Here is a 16,220-nt window from a genome sequence, read left to right on the forward strand (position 1 = left end):
TTCGCAATATTAAGCTGATCCACCCTCAAAAAAAAGAAAAAAAAAAGAAGCAGTGCGGCTTGGCAGGGTCGTGTTTCGGAGGACACATGGCTCTCGACCTTCCCCTCTCCTGAGTCCTTATGGGAGTTGCAGCAATGGGGCAAGACTGTAACAATTGGAGAGAAAAAGTTTAATAAATGGTGAAGTATTCGCTGGGAAAAGTGGAGTCTGTTAGAGTGACCAGGAGTGGTTTTCTTTTGATTAATTGTATTCATGAAGAACAGAGGAAGATTGCTGTGAGCCTCAAAATAATCCGAACAACAGAAGTTTTGTGTTTTGAACTTGGAGTAGGGCACCCGTCAAAGGAGTCATCTCAGGGGTGACTATGGATGTTCAGGTTGAATACCTGAAGAAAATTCCTGAGTGAATGGAGAAAAAGAAGAAAGTCTGCTTTTTATAACAAAGCATATACCTACGCATGTGAAGAGCTTTCATCCCCAAACCATTGCAGTGTAAGAATTGTAAAGGATTTAGCCATGTTACAAGTGTGTGCAGACGGAAAGAGTATATTGATGAACGGTTTGTAGAAGGGCGACGGTGTTGCAGTTGTGGTGGGGATCATTATCCCGAGTTCCTGGAGTACCCTGTAAGGGTTAAGGAGATTGAGGTAGCAAAAGTTAGAGCAGTCAATTGAATCTCCTATGAGGAGGCAATTAAAATGATTGAGATAACAAGTAATGCTAGTGAAGATATGGTACCATAGCCTGTAGGAAATGTTTGCTGCCAGTAAAAAGATAGTGTGTTAAAAATGTGGCGTTCATTGCCACGTTATGAAAGGTCTCAAAGAAGCCACATTTTTTGTATTGAGCTCTATGTTTACCAATTGAACACTGCATTCAAGACACTTAAAGATAAGCTAAATGGATTATGATTGTATTGTTTAGTTTAGTAGAAGAATGTGGTGAACAGTGCTCCGGCAACAATGAGGGAAGGAATTATCACAGTTAATGGTCTAAGTTTTCTACTGTGAGCTAGTTCTCTCTCTCATCCCTCCTTCATCTTTTCCCCCTCTTTCTCTTCTCTCATCCTCCCCTCTCCCCATGCAGGTGCAAAGGCGAGCCCTTCACCATTAGAAATTATGTCTGCATTTCTTCCTTCATTCCTGAACATGTCATGGCTAGGTGAGACCAGGCACCTGCACCCTGTGTAGTTTATTTTACAATTTTAGCCTGTTTAGGTTAGATTATCCCACTGTTAAATCTCTATCCCCCCGTACCGTTCCTAGGTCAGCCAGGAGCTATCTACCATTATCCCAAGGCTGTTCCTAGGCCAACCAGCAGCTTTCTACCACTGTTAACCCTCTCTTTATCCCCTGGTGCTGTTCCCAGATCAGCAAGGAGCTGTCGGATAAGTACGAGCGGATGGTGAACCCGGAGAAGGCCCTGGAGGACTCCAAGACCCCGCTGTTCAAAGAGGAACCCATGAGTGATGTTGCCTTCCGTCAGTGAGGAGCCTAAGGTGTACCTGGGCTCCGGGGAGCAGACACTCCCCATGGGGATTCTGGGGGCCCCTCAACGAGAGTCAGTCTGGTAATACCCCATAATACTGTATGAATTTGGACTGTGAAGCTAGCATTGTCATTTTTGGGGCTCCGTACTCCAGCATTTTGGAATTGAGATGAAATTATTATGAGGCGACAATACAGAATGTGGTCTGAAGTGAAGTATTTGATCTCATACGCAATGACTAGACTTTGTCTGACGCCTTACGTTAATTTTGATGCTACCACGATTATGACAAATCATTAATGAATCATGAGTAATGACGAGTGAGATAGGTACAGATGCATAATGATGATACCCTCCCAAAAATGCTAAAGTGACATTCTGAACAATTGTGTCATATAGATCATTTGATGTCAAATCCAAAATCCTGGAGAATAGAGAGACAAAATAAACAAATGTCCAAATATACTGAACAAAAATATAAACGCAACAATTTCAATGATTTTACTGAGTTACAGGTCATACAAGGAAATCAGTCAATTTAAATTCATTAGGCCATAATCTATGGATTTCACATGACTGGGCAGGAGCGCAGCCATGGATGGGCCTGGGAGGACCCAATGAGTTGGAAGTATTGGGCTGGTGTGGTTACACATGGTTTGCGGTTGTGTGGCCGGTTGGACATACTGCCAAATTTTCTAAAATGACATTGGAGGCAGCTTATGGTGAACATTCAATTCTCTGGTAACAGCTCTGTTGGACATTCCTGTAGTCAGCATGTCAATCGCACACTCCTTCAGAACTTGAGACATGTGTGGCATTGTGTTGTGTGACAAAACTGCCCATTTTAGAGTGGCCTTTTATTGTTCCCAGCACATGGAGCATGTTACGAATCCCTTTTGGCCCGACAGTCTAGGGGGGATGGTAATGAGACCCGTAACATAACTCATGCAAATTATTATTGTGACAAAGTAAAAGTGTGCACAAAATAACCACGACAACAGAAATCTACCGTCAAACTCTAGGTTTATTTATAAACACACGGTAATGGGGGGAGCAGGAAAAGGGGCTGAGCTGGACCCAAGAAAAGAAACAATAAGTATTCAAAAACACCCCTAAGCTAGACTAGCCTACTTTAACAACAGCTAACTAACTAACCAAAAATACAGTTGGTGGTCCGCCCAGTTCTAACTAGTGTATTTAACAAAGTTCACCTACGGGTAGAGTATGCCCATGGGCGACTTGTCTTGGTTTCCCCCTTTTCCCACAAACAAACAAACACCATAACCAAAAACAATACTCACAGGTGATGACAAAGTGCTATGGAGGTGCTCAAACAAAAGAGAGGTTAAGACACAAAGCGAGAGTGAAACACAGAGACCTACAGACATGGCATTTACAGAGAGATTGAGCTAGAGATTGCTTTAGAACAAACAAATGATGGGGTTTTTAAACCATGGGGAAGGAACTGTGATAGGGTAGGAAATAGGAGGAGGTGTGTCTTCTGATTGATGATTGATTGTTGACTGATTGGGGAGTGATGATTTTCACCTGTGAGGGGAGAAGGAGAGAAAAGAAACACACACACAGGATAACTGTATCCGTAACACTCCCACCCTTAAAAGAGCAACCCTAGGGGCTGCGACTACAGTATGTCAATGAATACTCATCACAAAGCAACAACCTTGCAAAACATACAGAAATAATTTTCACACACGAGACAAAGCATCTGCCAACACATTATCAGAACCCTTTTTGGCGGATCTCCAAATTATAATTTTGTACAATCAGCGCCCAACGCATAAGGCGCTGGTTCTGGTTGTACATTCGGTGGAGAAAAACTAAGGGGTTATGGTCAGTATATACAATCACGGGTAGGGCACTGGAACCAATATATACTTCAAAGTATTGCAGAGCCAACAACAAAGCAAGAGCTTCTTGTTCTATTGTCGCATAGTTTGTTTGACATTTATTAAATTTACGTGAAAAATAACAAACGGGATGATCCACTCCACTCTTGTCCTGCTGCAGTAGAACAGCACCAGCACCTCTGGCACTAGCATCTACCTCAAGTTTGAACGGTTGTTCAAAATCTGGAGCAGCAAGTACAGGTGTACTACATAAGAGTGCTTTCGCTGATTCAAAAGCTCTCTTACAATCAGGGGACCACACAAATGATCTAGCTGGACTAAGCAAATCGGTCAATGGAGCAACTACCGCAGAGAAGTTCTTACAGAAGCTACGGTAGTAGCCAACCATCCCTAAAAAGCGGCGTAGCTCTCGTCTGGTGGTAGGTGCAGGGAATGCAGTTATAGCCAAGACCTTGGCATCAACAGGGCGCACCTGTCCATGGCCAACCTCTTTACCGAGATAGGTAACAGTAGCCTTCCCAAACTCGCACTTTGCCAAGTTCAGGGTTAGAGAAGCAGCTGCCAACCGTTCACATACTACCCTTAGAGAGTCAACATGATCTGACCACTCAGACGAATAAATCACTAGGTCATCAAGGTATGCACTACAATTAGGAACACCAGCTAATACGGAGTTAACCAGTCGTTGGAAGGTGGCTGGTGCATTTCGCATCCCAAAAGCCATGACTGAGTACTGTAGGAAGTTGTCTGGGGTCACAAAGGCAGAAATCTCAGAAGCACGTGAAGTTAACGGAACCTGCCAGTAACCTTTTAAGAGGTCTAACTTGGTTACATACTTAGCAGCACCAATAGTGTCGATACAGTCGTCCAGTCGGGGTAACGGGAACGAATCTGGCATTGTGACAGAATTTACCTTTCGATAATCCGTACATAACCTGGACGTACCATCAGGTTTAGGAACCAAAATGCAAGGAGAACTCCAAGGGCTTGAACTTGGCTTAGCCAGGTCATTCTCCAACAAATATTTCACCTCATTCCTCATTATCTTCCTCTTGGAAGCGTTGATACGATATGGGTGTTGCTTGATAGGTGTAGCATTTCCAACATTAATGTCATGTTCCAACACATTTGTGCGAGTAGGAACGTCATTAAAGAGACATGGAAAACTGTGTAGTAGCCTCACAATATCATTGGCCTGTCCATCCGTTAAATGAACCAGACCGGATTGGATAGACAGCAACATTTCTGAGTTGGGCAATCTAACACACTGCTGCTGAGTATTGCGCAACTCCAAGCCATCAACATCATCAATATGACAGTCCACTATCATAGCAGTAGTAGCAGAGGAGACAGCAGTACCTTCCTCTGTTTTTGAACTCTCTAACTGTGTGATGGGTCGGGTGTGGTAAGCTTTCAACATGTTAATGTGACACACACGAGATTGGCGTTGTCTATCAGGAGTTTGAAGCACATAGTCAGTTTCACTTATTTTCTTTTCAATTAAATAAGGACCCGAGAAATGAGCTGACAGTGAAGATCCTGGAACAGGTAATAACACCAGTACTTGGTCACCTGGCTGTAGTGGACGAGAAACAGCCTCTTTATCATAGTGTCTTTTCATGCTCCTCTGTGAGGAAGACAGAGCTTCCTTTGCGAGAGCACAAGCTTGGTGTAGGCGCTCACGAAAGCGACTAACATAGTCCAACACATTCTCATCTCTGGTACACAACTCTTGGGACAAGAACTGTTCTTTAAGGACTTTCATTGGTCCTCTCACTGTGTGACCAAACACCAGTTCAGCCGGGCTGAAACCTAGGGACTCCTGCACAGTTTCACGAGCAGCAAACAAAACTAGAGGAACTCCCTCATCCCAATCTTTCTCAGATTCCAAACAATATTTACGTAGCATAGACTTCAGTGTCTGATGCCATCTTTCAAGTGCACCCTGAGACTCTGGGTGATAGGCGCTTGACACACGGTGCGTAATTGACAAGGATTTTAACACCTGCTTGAAGAGCTTGGATAGGAAATTGGTACCTTGATCGCTTTGTACCACCCTAGGTAACCCGAATGTCGTGAAGAATTTTATTAAGGCTTTACTCACTACCGGGGCTGTAATCCTTCTCAGAGGAATGGCCTCGGGGTATCTTGTAGCCATACACATTATCGTTAACAAAAACTGGTTACCCGATTTTGTCTTCGGTAACGGTCCGACACAATCAACCACCACATGCTCGAATGGTTCACCTATGACAGGTATGGGACAAAGAGGAGCGGGAGGAATAACCTGATTTGGTTTTCCTGTTATCTGACATGTGTGGCATGTCCGACAGAACTGAGCCACATCTTGTTTTAAACCCGGCCAAAAGAAATGTCGAAGGATCCGATCATAAGTTTTTGTGATTCCTAAATGACCAGACCACTGGTGATCATGAGCAAGGGATAACACATTTTGTCGAAAGGCTGTAGGAATCACTATTTGGTAAACAGCATTCCAATCTCCATCCGCGTCAACATGGGATTTCCATTTACGCATGAGGAGATTACCATCAATGAAGTAAGCCACGTTCTTCTTCACATCTTCCAATGAGACAACACTAGAAAAACATTTAGCAAGCTTGTTGTCAACCTTTTGGTTAGCAATCAGCTGCTCACGAGTGACTGGTAACTGTATTGCATCAGCAATAAGTTCAACGTTCTTTGATTCTTTCCTGGGCTGTTTGTCAGAGGTGATCAGCTTCTCGGAGGTATCACACAATCCATCTTCTTGATCAACCTCTTTGAACAGTACAGTGTTCGACAAATCTATCTCGTCACCCTCTTGTAGTGCCTGAGCACGAGTGACAGCACAAGCGGGGAACACATGTGGATAACTCTGTGCCAGCTCATTCGAGAGAGAGTGGTCACTTTTATCCAATACTTCCAATACGGGTACTACCTTTCCTCCGCCAATATCGTTACCCATTATAAAGGTCACACCTTTCACTGGCAACATAGGGCGTACCCCCACTCTGAATATTCCACTGATTAACTCAGAGTGTACTTTCACAAAGTGCAATGGCACTGGGACAAAACCCATTTCAATACCCTGCACTAACACACTGGAACCACAGTATGTATCGTCAGATAAGGGCAACACATCAGACAATATAAACGACTGCGCCGCACCAGTATCTCTAAGGATTTTAACCGGTCGCTGAGACGCTTCGTCATTCGTTAGGGACACAAACCCCTCGAAAATGAATGGTTCATAACTGCGGTCGGGGACTGAGACTTTCAAACTACAGTTACCCTGAGGCACCTGTTTTGTTGCAGACCTCACAACCGTACGAATTAGAGCAACACCTGTTGGTGGCTTGGCACGAAGAGGCATCCCTTGTTTGCGTTTAAGCAGGAAGCAATCATTAATCATATGTCCTACTTTATGACAATAGAAACAGGGACGCTCATTCTTCTGGCGTGCTTGATATACTACTGCTGGCCGACTAGGGCTAAAGGTAGGAAACTCAGTAGCTCTACTCTCAGTTTGAGCCGAAAACACACGCTTGTGCGTCAACACAAACTCGTCTGCCAACACAGACGCTTCTGCCAGGGAGGATACTTTCTGTTCGTTTAGGTAAACTACAATGCGTTCGGGTAAGCAATTTTTAAACTCTTCCAACAAGATTAACTCCCGGAGAGAGTTGAAATCAGTTACCTTACTAGCAGCATGCCATTTATCAAACAGATTTCCCTTGTCTCTAGCAAATTCCACATAAGTCTTACTAGAAGACTTTCTATGAGACCTAAATCTCTGTCGGTATGCCTCAGGCACAAGCTCATAGGCACGAAGAACAGTAGCTTTGACCACTTCGTAATTCAGACTGTCCTCCAGAGGTAGCGCTGACAAAACCTCTTGGGCTTTACCAGTTAATTTACACTGAAGTAATAGGCACCATACCTCTTCAGGCCATTTCAATGCTACGGCTATACGCTCAAATACACAAAAATAGGAGTCAACCTCTGACTCTCTGAACAAAGGTAATAAGGCAATCTGCCTACTAATGTCAAACGTGTTTGAGGACACAGCAGGTGAGGACGGCTCACAAACAGGCATAGTAGGACCGGAGGCTAGCCTCGCTGTCTCTGCCTCCAGTTCCATCTGGCGCATTTTGAACTCCAACTGCCTTTGTTCTCTGTCTGCCTCAATTTTACACATCTCCAAATGTCATTGTTCTCGTTCTTTTTCTGCATCTATTTTACATATCTCCAACTGGAGAGTCTCTCGCCTAATTTGGGCTCTCTTCCACCTCCAGTTGGAACTGTGCTAAACGGACATCCCTCCTGGCATCACCATTTGACAGTGGGGAGAGTGGATCAAAACGGGACAATGTGGCTGGTGTTTTAGCCTCTCCCTCATTATCAGACACCAATGGGCTCACAGGAGCAGCAACATCCCCTACAGGGGGTAGTAGGCTCAGGCAGCGGTAACACAAGCACCTGCTCTTCCAACAATACATTTAATACTAGCTGTTTAACCTCCGCCTTAACTAAACTCTGCGGAATCGATACTGAATAATGGTCAGCCAAGGTCATTAAATCAACTCTACGACATTTGTCAAAAACCTCCCACGAAGGGTTATCCAAAAAGGATCTCAAATCAAAAGTAGTCATTTCACACTACTTCACAAGTGCCAAAGAAAATAGCAAACACTAATGCTACTTCAGCTATGACGCTCAACACTGAACTATACCACTACAACAATCTACATGAGCGGCATGGGTGTCAGTTATGACAGATCCCGGACGAGGCTCCACTTATGTTACGAATCCCTTTTGGCCCGACAGTCTAGGGGGGATGGTAATGAGACCCGTAACATAACTCATGCAAATTATTATTGTGACAAAGTAAAAGTGTGCACAAAATAACCACGACAACAGAAATCTACCGTCAAACTCTAGGTTTATTTATAAACACACGGTAATGGGGGGAGCAGGAAAAGGGGCTGAGCTGGACCCAAGGAAAGAAACAATAAGTATTCAAAAACACCCCTAAGCTAGACTAGCCTACTTTAACAACAGCTAACTAACTAACCAAAAATACAGTGGGTGGTCCGCCCAGTTCTAACTAGTGTATTTAACAAAGTTCACCTACGGGTAGAGTATGCCCATGGGCGACTTGTCTTGGTTTCCCCCTTTTCCCACAAACAAACAAACACCATAACCAAAAACAATACTCACAGGTGATGACAAAGTGCTATGGAGGTGCTCAAACAAAAGAGAGGTTAAGACACAAAGCGAGAGTGAAACACAGAGACCTACAGACATGGCATTTACAGAGAGATTGAGCTAGAGATTGCTTTAGAACAAACAAATGATGGGGTTTTTAAACCATGGGGAAGGAACTGTGATAGGGTAGGAAATAGGAGGAGGTGTGTCTTCTGATTGATGATTGATTGTTGACTGATTGGGGAGTGATGATTTTCACCTGTGAGGGGAGAAGGAGAGAAAAGAAACACACACACAGGATACACACACACAGGATAACTGTATCCGTAACAGTGCACTTGTGTAAATATCATGCTGTTTAAGCAGCTTCATGATATGCCACACCTGTCAGGTGGAGTATTTTGGCAAAGGAGAAATGTTCACTAGGGATGTAAACAAATTTGTGCACATTTTAGAGAAATAAACACTTTCTGCTGTGGCAAATGGCAGGGAGAGGTGAGGGGAGTGGTGTCTTGCAGCCTGCTGGCTCCACCCCCGAGCCTTTTATGAACTTCCTGTCCCAATGAGGCAACCTGTTGGATCATTAAGCCATTGAGTGCTTGGGGATAAAAGAGGAAGCGGGCTGCATTAAGAGGACCGAGAGGGAAATGTGTGTTATGGATAATGTGACAAGCGTGAGAATTCGCTGTATGATTACCCATGGTGAACTGGTTGCTGGATCTCCACCTTTCACACCGTGTGCAAATATCTCAAATAAATTCGCCATTTGCATTCTAGTTGTGCTCCCTGTGTGTGTTTGGTTATTGAACTGTGTGGAAACTCCACACCCTAGAGCCTGCTACAGTGTGTATGGAAAATTCTGTGATCTTTTATTTCAGCTTATGAAACATGGGACCAACACTTTACAGGTTGTGTTTATATTTCTGTTCAGTATACACTATCGTTCAAAAGTTTGGGGTCACTTAGAAATGTCCTTGTTTTTGAAAGCAAGGCTAATTTTCTGTCCATAAAAAAACATCAAATTGCTCAGAAATACAGTGTAGACATTGTTAATGTTGTAAATGACTATTGTAGCTGGAAATGGCAGATTTATTTTATGGAATATTTACATAGGCTCCAATGGCACATTGTGTTAGCTAATCCAAGTTTATAATTTTAAAAGGCTAATTGATCATTAGAAAACCCTTTTGCAATTATGTTAGCACAGCTGAAAACCTTTGTACTGTAATTGAACTCACAAATGCTGATGCTCCAGATACTCAACTAGTCTAAACAAGGCCAGTTTTATTGAAACTTTTATAATATCCATTTGAAGGTCAAATACTTTTGAACTGAACTGAATGCACATTTATATACAAATTGATAAGGAAATGTTGATTACATACAGTGCCTTTACTTTTTCCACATTTTGTTGTGATATAGCCTGAATTTAAAAAATATTATTTTGTCACTGGCCTACACACAATACCCCATAATGTCACAGTGGAATTATGTTTTTAAAATTGTATTTTATAATTTAACCTCTTCAGTCGACCCTCTACTTTTTTGAACATTCTGTTAAAAATCGCGCAACATTTCAGCGCCCTGCTACTCATGCCAGGAATATAGTATATCCATTTGCTTAGTCTGTGTGGATAGAAAACACTCAGACGTTTAAAAAACTGGTTAAATCACTGCTGTGGCTTTACCAGAACGGCATTTACATCGAAAAGCACAGGAAAAACTGATCACTGAAAATGGGGAAAATATATCCATGCGCTACTTGAACCCATTGATAAACGTGAACCACAATTAATTGACTGAGGTTGCAGTACCTACAGCTTCCACAGGGTGTCTAGAGTCTTGTCATTTCCCTTCGAGTTTTTTCTTGGTCAAACACATACAGGACACCGTATCTAATCCGGTCTAGGACCGGATATTTTCGTTGAGTTTCTAGCCGGACATTTTTCCAGACGGACAGCTAATGATCTTTACATCGCCTCCTGATGAATTTTATCGCTTATTAACGTTTACTAATACCTAAAGTTGCATTACAAACGTATTTCGAAGTGTTTTGTGAAAGTTTATCGTCGACTTTTTGAATTTTAAAAAATGACGTTACGTTTTGAAACAATGTTTTTTTCGTTTATCACACAGTCTACATATAACGATATCTAGGCTTTATATGGACCGATTTAATCGAAATAAAGACCCAAATAGTGTTTATGGGACATCTAGGAGTGCCAACAAAGAAGATGGTGAAAGGTAATGAATGTTTTCTATTTTATTGTGCGGTTTGTGTAACGCCGAAATGCTAATTATTTTGTTTACGTCCCCTGTGGGTCTTTTGGGGTGTTGCATGCTATCAGATAATAGCTTCTCATGCTTTCGCCGAAAAGCATTTTAAAAATCTGACTTGTTGCCTGGATTCACAACGAGTGTAGCTTTAATTCGATACCCTGCATGTGTATTTTAATGAACTTTTGAGTTTTAACTAATACTATTAGCATTTAGCGTAGTGCATTTGCATTTCCAGAGCTCTAGTTGGGACGCAAGCGTCCCGGGTAGAAGCAACAGGTTAATTAAAAAATAACATCTGAAAATCAACCAGAAATGCCTTGCAAAGAAGGGTAGATGGGTAAAAAAAGCAGACACTGAATATTTATTTACCTAGGCAAGTCAGTTAAGAACAAATTCTTATTTTCAATGACAGCCTAGGAATAGTGGGTTAACTGCCCGTTCAGGGGTAGAACGACAGATTTGCACCTTGTCAGCTCTGGGGTTTGAACTAGCAACCTTCTGGTTGCTAGTACAACACTCTAACCACTAGGCTACTCTGCCGCCACAATATCGCCTTGAGCATGGTGAAGTTATTAATTACAGGTGTCCTTCCTAACTCAGTTACCGGAGAGGAAGGAAACTGCTCAGGGATTTCACCATGAGCCCAATGGTGACAGTTAAAAAACAGTTACAGAGTTTAATGTATGTGATAGGAGAAAACTGAGGATGGATTAACAAAATTGTAGTTACTCCACAATACTAACCTAATTGGCAGGGTGAAAAGAAGGAAGCCTTTGCAGAATAAACATATTCCAAAACATGCATACTGTTTGCAACAAGGAATTAGCCTTGGCAAAGCAATTAACTTTTTGTCCTAAATACAAAGTCTTATGTTTGGGGCAAATCGAATACAGCACATTACTGAGTACTACTCCATATTTTCAAGCATAGGGGTGGCTACATCATGTTATGGGTATGCTTGTAATCATTAAGGACAGCTGTTTTTCAGGATAAAAAATAAACAAATTGGAGCTAAGCATAAGCAAAATCCTAGAGGATAACCTGGTTCACCAGACACTGGGAGATTAATTCACCTTTCAGCAGGTCAATAACTTAAAACACACGGCCAAATCTACGCTGAAGTTGCTTACCATGAAGACAGTGAATGTTCCGAGTTATAGTTTTGACATAAATCTACTTGTAAATATATGGCAAGACCTGAAAAGGGTTGTCTAGCAATGATCAAATCAAATCAAATTTTATTTGTCACATACACATGGTTAGCAGATGTTAATGCGAGTGTAGCGAAATGCTTGTGCTTCTAGTTCCGACAATGCAGTGATAACCAACAAGTAATCTAACTAACAATTCCAAAACTACTGTCTTATACACAGTGTAAAGAATATGTACATAAGGATATATGAATGAGTGATTGTACAGAGCAGCATACAGTAGATGGTATCGAGTACAGTATATACATATGAGATGAGTATGTAGACAAAGTAAACAAAGTGGCATAGTTAAAGTGGCTAGTGATACATGTATTATATAAGGATGCAGTCGATGATGTAGAGTACAGTATATACGTATGCATATGAGATGAATAATGAATGTCCTGGAGGGCAGGTAGTTTGCCCCCGGTGATGCGTTGTGCAGACCTCACTACCCTCTGGAGAGCCTTACGGTTGAGGGCGGAGCAGTTGCCGTACCAGGCGGTGATACAGCCCGCCAGGATGCTCTCGATTGTGCATCTGTAGAAGTTTGTGAGTGCTTTTGGTGACAAGCCGAATTTCTTCAGCCTCCTGAGGTTGATGAGGCGCTGCTGCGCCTTCTTCACGACGCTGTCAGTGTGAGTGGACCAATTCAGTTTGTCTGTGATGTGTATGCAGAGGAACTTAAAACTTGCTACCCTCTCCACTACTGTTCCATCTATGTGGATAGGGGGGTGTTCCCTCTGCTGTTTCCTGAAGTCCACAATCATCTCCTTAGTTTTGTTGACGTTGAGTGTGAGGTTATTTTCCTGACATCAACAACCCATTTGACAGAAATTGAAGATTTTTTAAAAGAATAATGGGCAAATGTTGCACAATCCATGTGTGGAAAGCTCTCAGAGACTGACTCAGAAAGATTCACATCTGTAATCACTGTCAAAGATGTGAATATTTATGTAAATGAGATATCTGTATTTAATTTTCAATAAATAATTTCTAAAAACATGTTTTCACTTTGTCATTATGGGGTATTTTGTGTAGATGGGTGAGAACAAACATTGAGTTAATGCATTTTGAATTTCATACTGTAACACAACAAAATGTGGAATAAGTCTAGGGGTATGACATGTGACATGAGAGAGTTTGTTATGTGTTTGTTTTATATCCTAATAGTATGGCACTGATACTAACAGTGGCTTGCATTATAGCATAACACTGACCATATAAAAGTCTATCATTTAGCATTTGATATAAATATATTTTCAGTTCTTCATATAGACCTACAGTATATGATACAGACTTATACACCTATTTACTTTAATTAAAATCATTGGTATTGTACCCTCCGGGACAAAGAGTCAGTGATGATGTTACCTGTATTCATTGTTTTCAGATGATAGATTTAATTACAAAGATCTATGTTATATGATTTCATATACAGCAATTGTAACCCTGTTCTGTCCTTCATTTTGGCCTGCGTTGTACCTCACAGGCAGTGGAGAGCCAAAAGCTCCCCCTTGTGGCACCTGTCGCAGGTGAAGATGGTGCCCCAGGACAGCAAGGAGGGCCAGGTGTCAGGCCAAAGCGCCCTTGGGGCATCGTGTTCGAGGAGGGGGAGCCCCATGTCTACCATGAGCGAGGCAGACAGCATGGTGCCCTCGCCCAAAGGGGTGGTGTCAGACGGCAGCAACTCGCCCTATGCCCTCATGGGCACGTCGGCAGTCTTCAACCAGAGGCCCAGGAAGAGAGTGAAGATGTGAGGAGCCTCTCAGACTTGCGACAGCTATTTTTCCATCAAGGTAACATGGGCACATAGAAAGTGATGATACAAAACATTGCAAAGTTCCAAACTGATTCCTATGCTCTTCTCCATTTTCGCGGAACAGATCTGAAATGATTGGATGGGACATGTTCTCACTCGATGAACTGATGCTGTAGACATAAGACATTGCAATTTCATTCCTTATAGTGTTTTATGATTATGTATATAGAAAATATGAACTCAGATAAATGCTTTCTTTGAGACGGTGTTAATGTCAAAATGAATAAATGCCCTCTTTTGGATGCTGAAGGTATTAATGTGTGGACTGACACTATTTACCAACTGAATTGAATAATCATTACCCATGTCTTGTCCCACAAGTCACATAAAGTTAGTGTAACAGTCATTATCATTACCATCATTACAGTTAATGTAACAGTCATTATCCTTACCATCATTACAGATAATGTAACAGTCATTACCATTACCATCATTGCGGTTAGTGTAACAGTCATTATCCTTACCATCATTACAGATCATGTAACAGTCATTATCCTTACCATCATTACAGATAATGTAACAGTCATTATCATTACCGGCATTACAGTTAGTGTAACAGTCATTATCCTTACCATCATTACAGATAATGTAACAGTCATTACCATTACCATCATTACAGTTAGTGTAACAGTCATTATCCTTACCATCATTACAGTTAATGTAACAGTCATTACCATTACCATCATTACAGTTAATGTAACAGTCATTACCATTACCATCATTACAGGTAGTAATTTACAGGAATTTGTTTTGTTTACCCCTGTTTTACCCGGCAAGTTGACTGAGAACTCATTCTCAATTACAGCAACAACCTGGGGAATAGTTACAGGGGAGAGGAGGGGGGATGAAAAAATACAGTTTGTATAATGGTCATTACCATAACCATTACCACACAGTCAACATAGATAATCCACTATGCACTGAAGAACATGACACAGCATTACATGTAATCACATACAAACTACAAGATCTCACATTAAAGGAAAACTTCACTGCTAGATACTATTTTGGGGTGTTTTTCCAGTCTCCTTAAAAATGATGAGTGATGAGAAGTTTTCAGACATAATTATGCACCATAGTAGTGTATTTGAATATGGAGTCATGTTTTGTAGCAATTATTGTGGTATTTGTCTTTCACCGATTGCAGGATCACAGTAGTCCTTGTTCAATAGAGACAATGATGTTCTTATCAGCTTCTATAGGTGCACGGGAGCTATGTCACCGTGCACTGTTTATCCGAGATTGCTAAATAATTACAATGGCTGCTTCTGATGATTCCTCTTTCCAAGAGCTGGACGACAGATTTTTGGTGATGTTTTACATAGGTACATTCAGCTCTATTCATTTGAGCCGGAAAACAAGAGGAGTTGAGACAGCAAGAACAAGAATTGCGAGACTAGCAAGTAGCGATGGGGAGCAGTTGTCAAACTCCAACTGGTGGTGTCTATGTGGGTGCTGTCCAGTCAAGCCAACAGATGAGGAATGTTTGTGCTGCAACAAACTCGATCGCAGACAGTTCTTACCGTAGAGGGTCGCTGCAAACCTCATGGATCATGTGTGTAACAGACCATCAATGTTTCAACGCACATATGGTTAGAGGGGTGCTGGAGACGTTCTTCAGAACCTCCAAGATCAACTGGCAGCAGCAGCCTGGACCAGCTGGACCAGGAGGGAAAATGTCAAACAAGTAAGTGATTTTGCAGTTGGTAGCTAGCTAGCAATATAAGCTCTCTTTTTACGTAAGTTGATGACTCTCAAGAGGAGATGTGAAAGGTCCCATAACAACAATCGCCCCTTGTATCAAAGTGACTCCGAACACCTCACCGCTCCCCCAAACAGGCTAATCTAATGTTTCATGGAAACATGTTTACTTGACAACAAATGAACATTGAAATGATACACCAACTCACTACATTACTTGTGTTAGCAATAAGATTGTAGCTAGTTACTTCCAAATACATTTCATGAATACCACAATGAATTGATCCAGAAGTTGAAGTCAACACTATATTGGTTTCTGATGCAGTTGGAATAATTTTGTCCAGGGATTGACAACTGGTTAGACTTTAAACTTTACATAAACAATCAACTAAGCCTCCATAATACAGATAAAACTACAGTAGAAGTTGTAGCCTACTTATAAACACACTAACTATGACAACAAGACACGGAGCATGTTTATGCCTAGTTCCAGGATATTTATAGGTATGCAAGGGAAGTCGGCAAGTCAGATCCGTAACTTCGGGATAAGGATTGGCTCTAAGGGCTGGGTCGGTCGGGCTGGGGTGCGAAGCGGGGCTGGGCTCGAGCCGCGGCTGGGGGAGCAGTTGCTCCGCCTCCTTTCTCTCGCCACTGCTGGAAGTTT

At 42.0% G+C, this 16,220-nt stretch overlaps 1 protein-coding gene across 1 annotated transcript; it reads left to right on the plus strand.

Moving 5' to 3' along the window:
* Positions 1-943: 943 nt before the first annotated feature.
* LOC115146559 (STAGA complex 65 subunit gamma-like) lies at positions 944-14,099 on the plus strand. The gene is made up of 3 exons (XM_029688647.2): positions 944-1,160; positions 1,368-1,568; positions 13,526-14,099. Exons 2-3 carry the CDS (start codon positions 1,468-1,470, stop codon positions 13,791-13,793), a joined length of 369 nt encoding a protein of 122 aa, XP_029544507.2. The 5' UTR covers positions 944-1,160; positions 1,368-1,467; the 3' UTR covers positions 13,794-14,099.
* Positions 14,100-16,220: the final 2,121 nt, after the last annotated feature.

The sequence above is a fragment of the Oncorhynchus nerka genome, linkage group LG18 (assembly GCF_034236695.1).
Source record: "Oncorhynchus nerka isolate Pitt River linkage group LG18, Oner_Uvic_2.0, whole genome shotgun sequence".
NCBI classification, from domain to species: Eukaryota; Metazoa; Chordata; class Actinopteri; order Salmoniformes; family Salmonidae; genus Oncorhynchus; species Oncorhynchus nerka.

Bases quoted from the DNA above. Each gene is read 5' to 3' on its own strand.
- LOC115146559 (XM_029688647.2), top strand. From the start codon at position 1,468: ATGTTGCCTTCCGTCAGTGAGGAGCCTAAGGTGTACCTGGGCTCCGGG. The intron at 1,569-13,525 runs GTAATACCCCAT...TGTACCTCACAG, and splicing joins CCTCAACGAGAGTCAGTCTG to GCAGTGGAGAGCCAAAAGCT.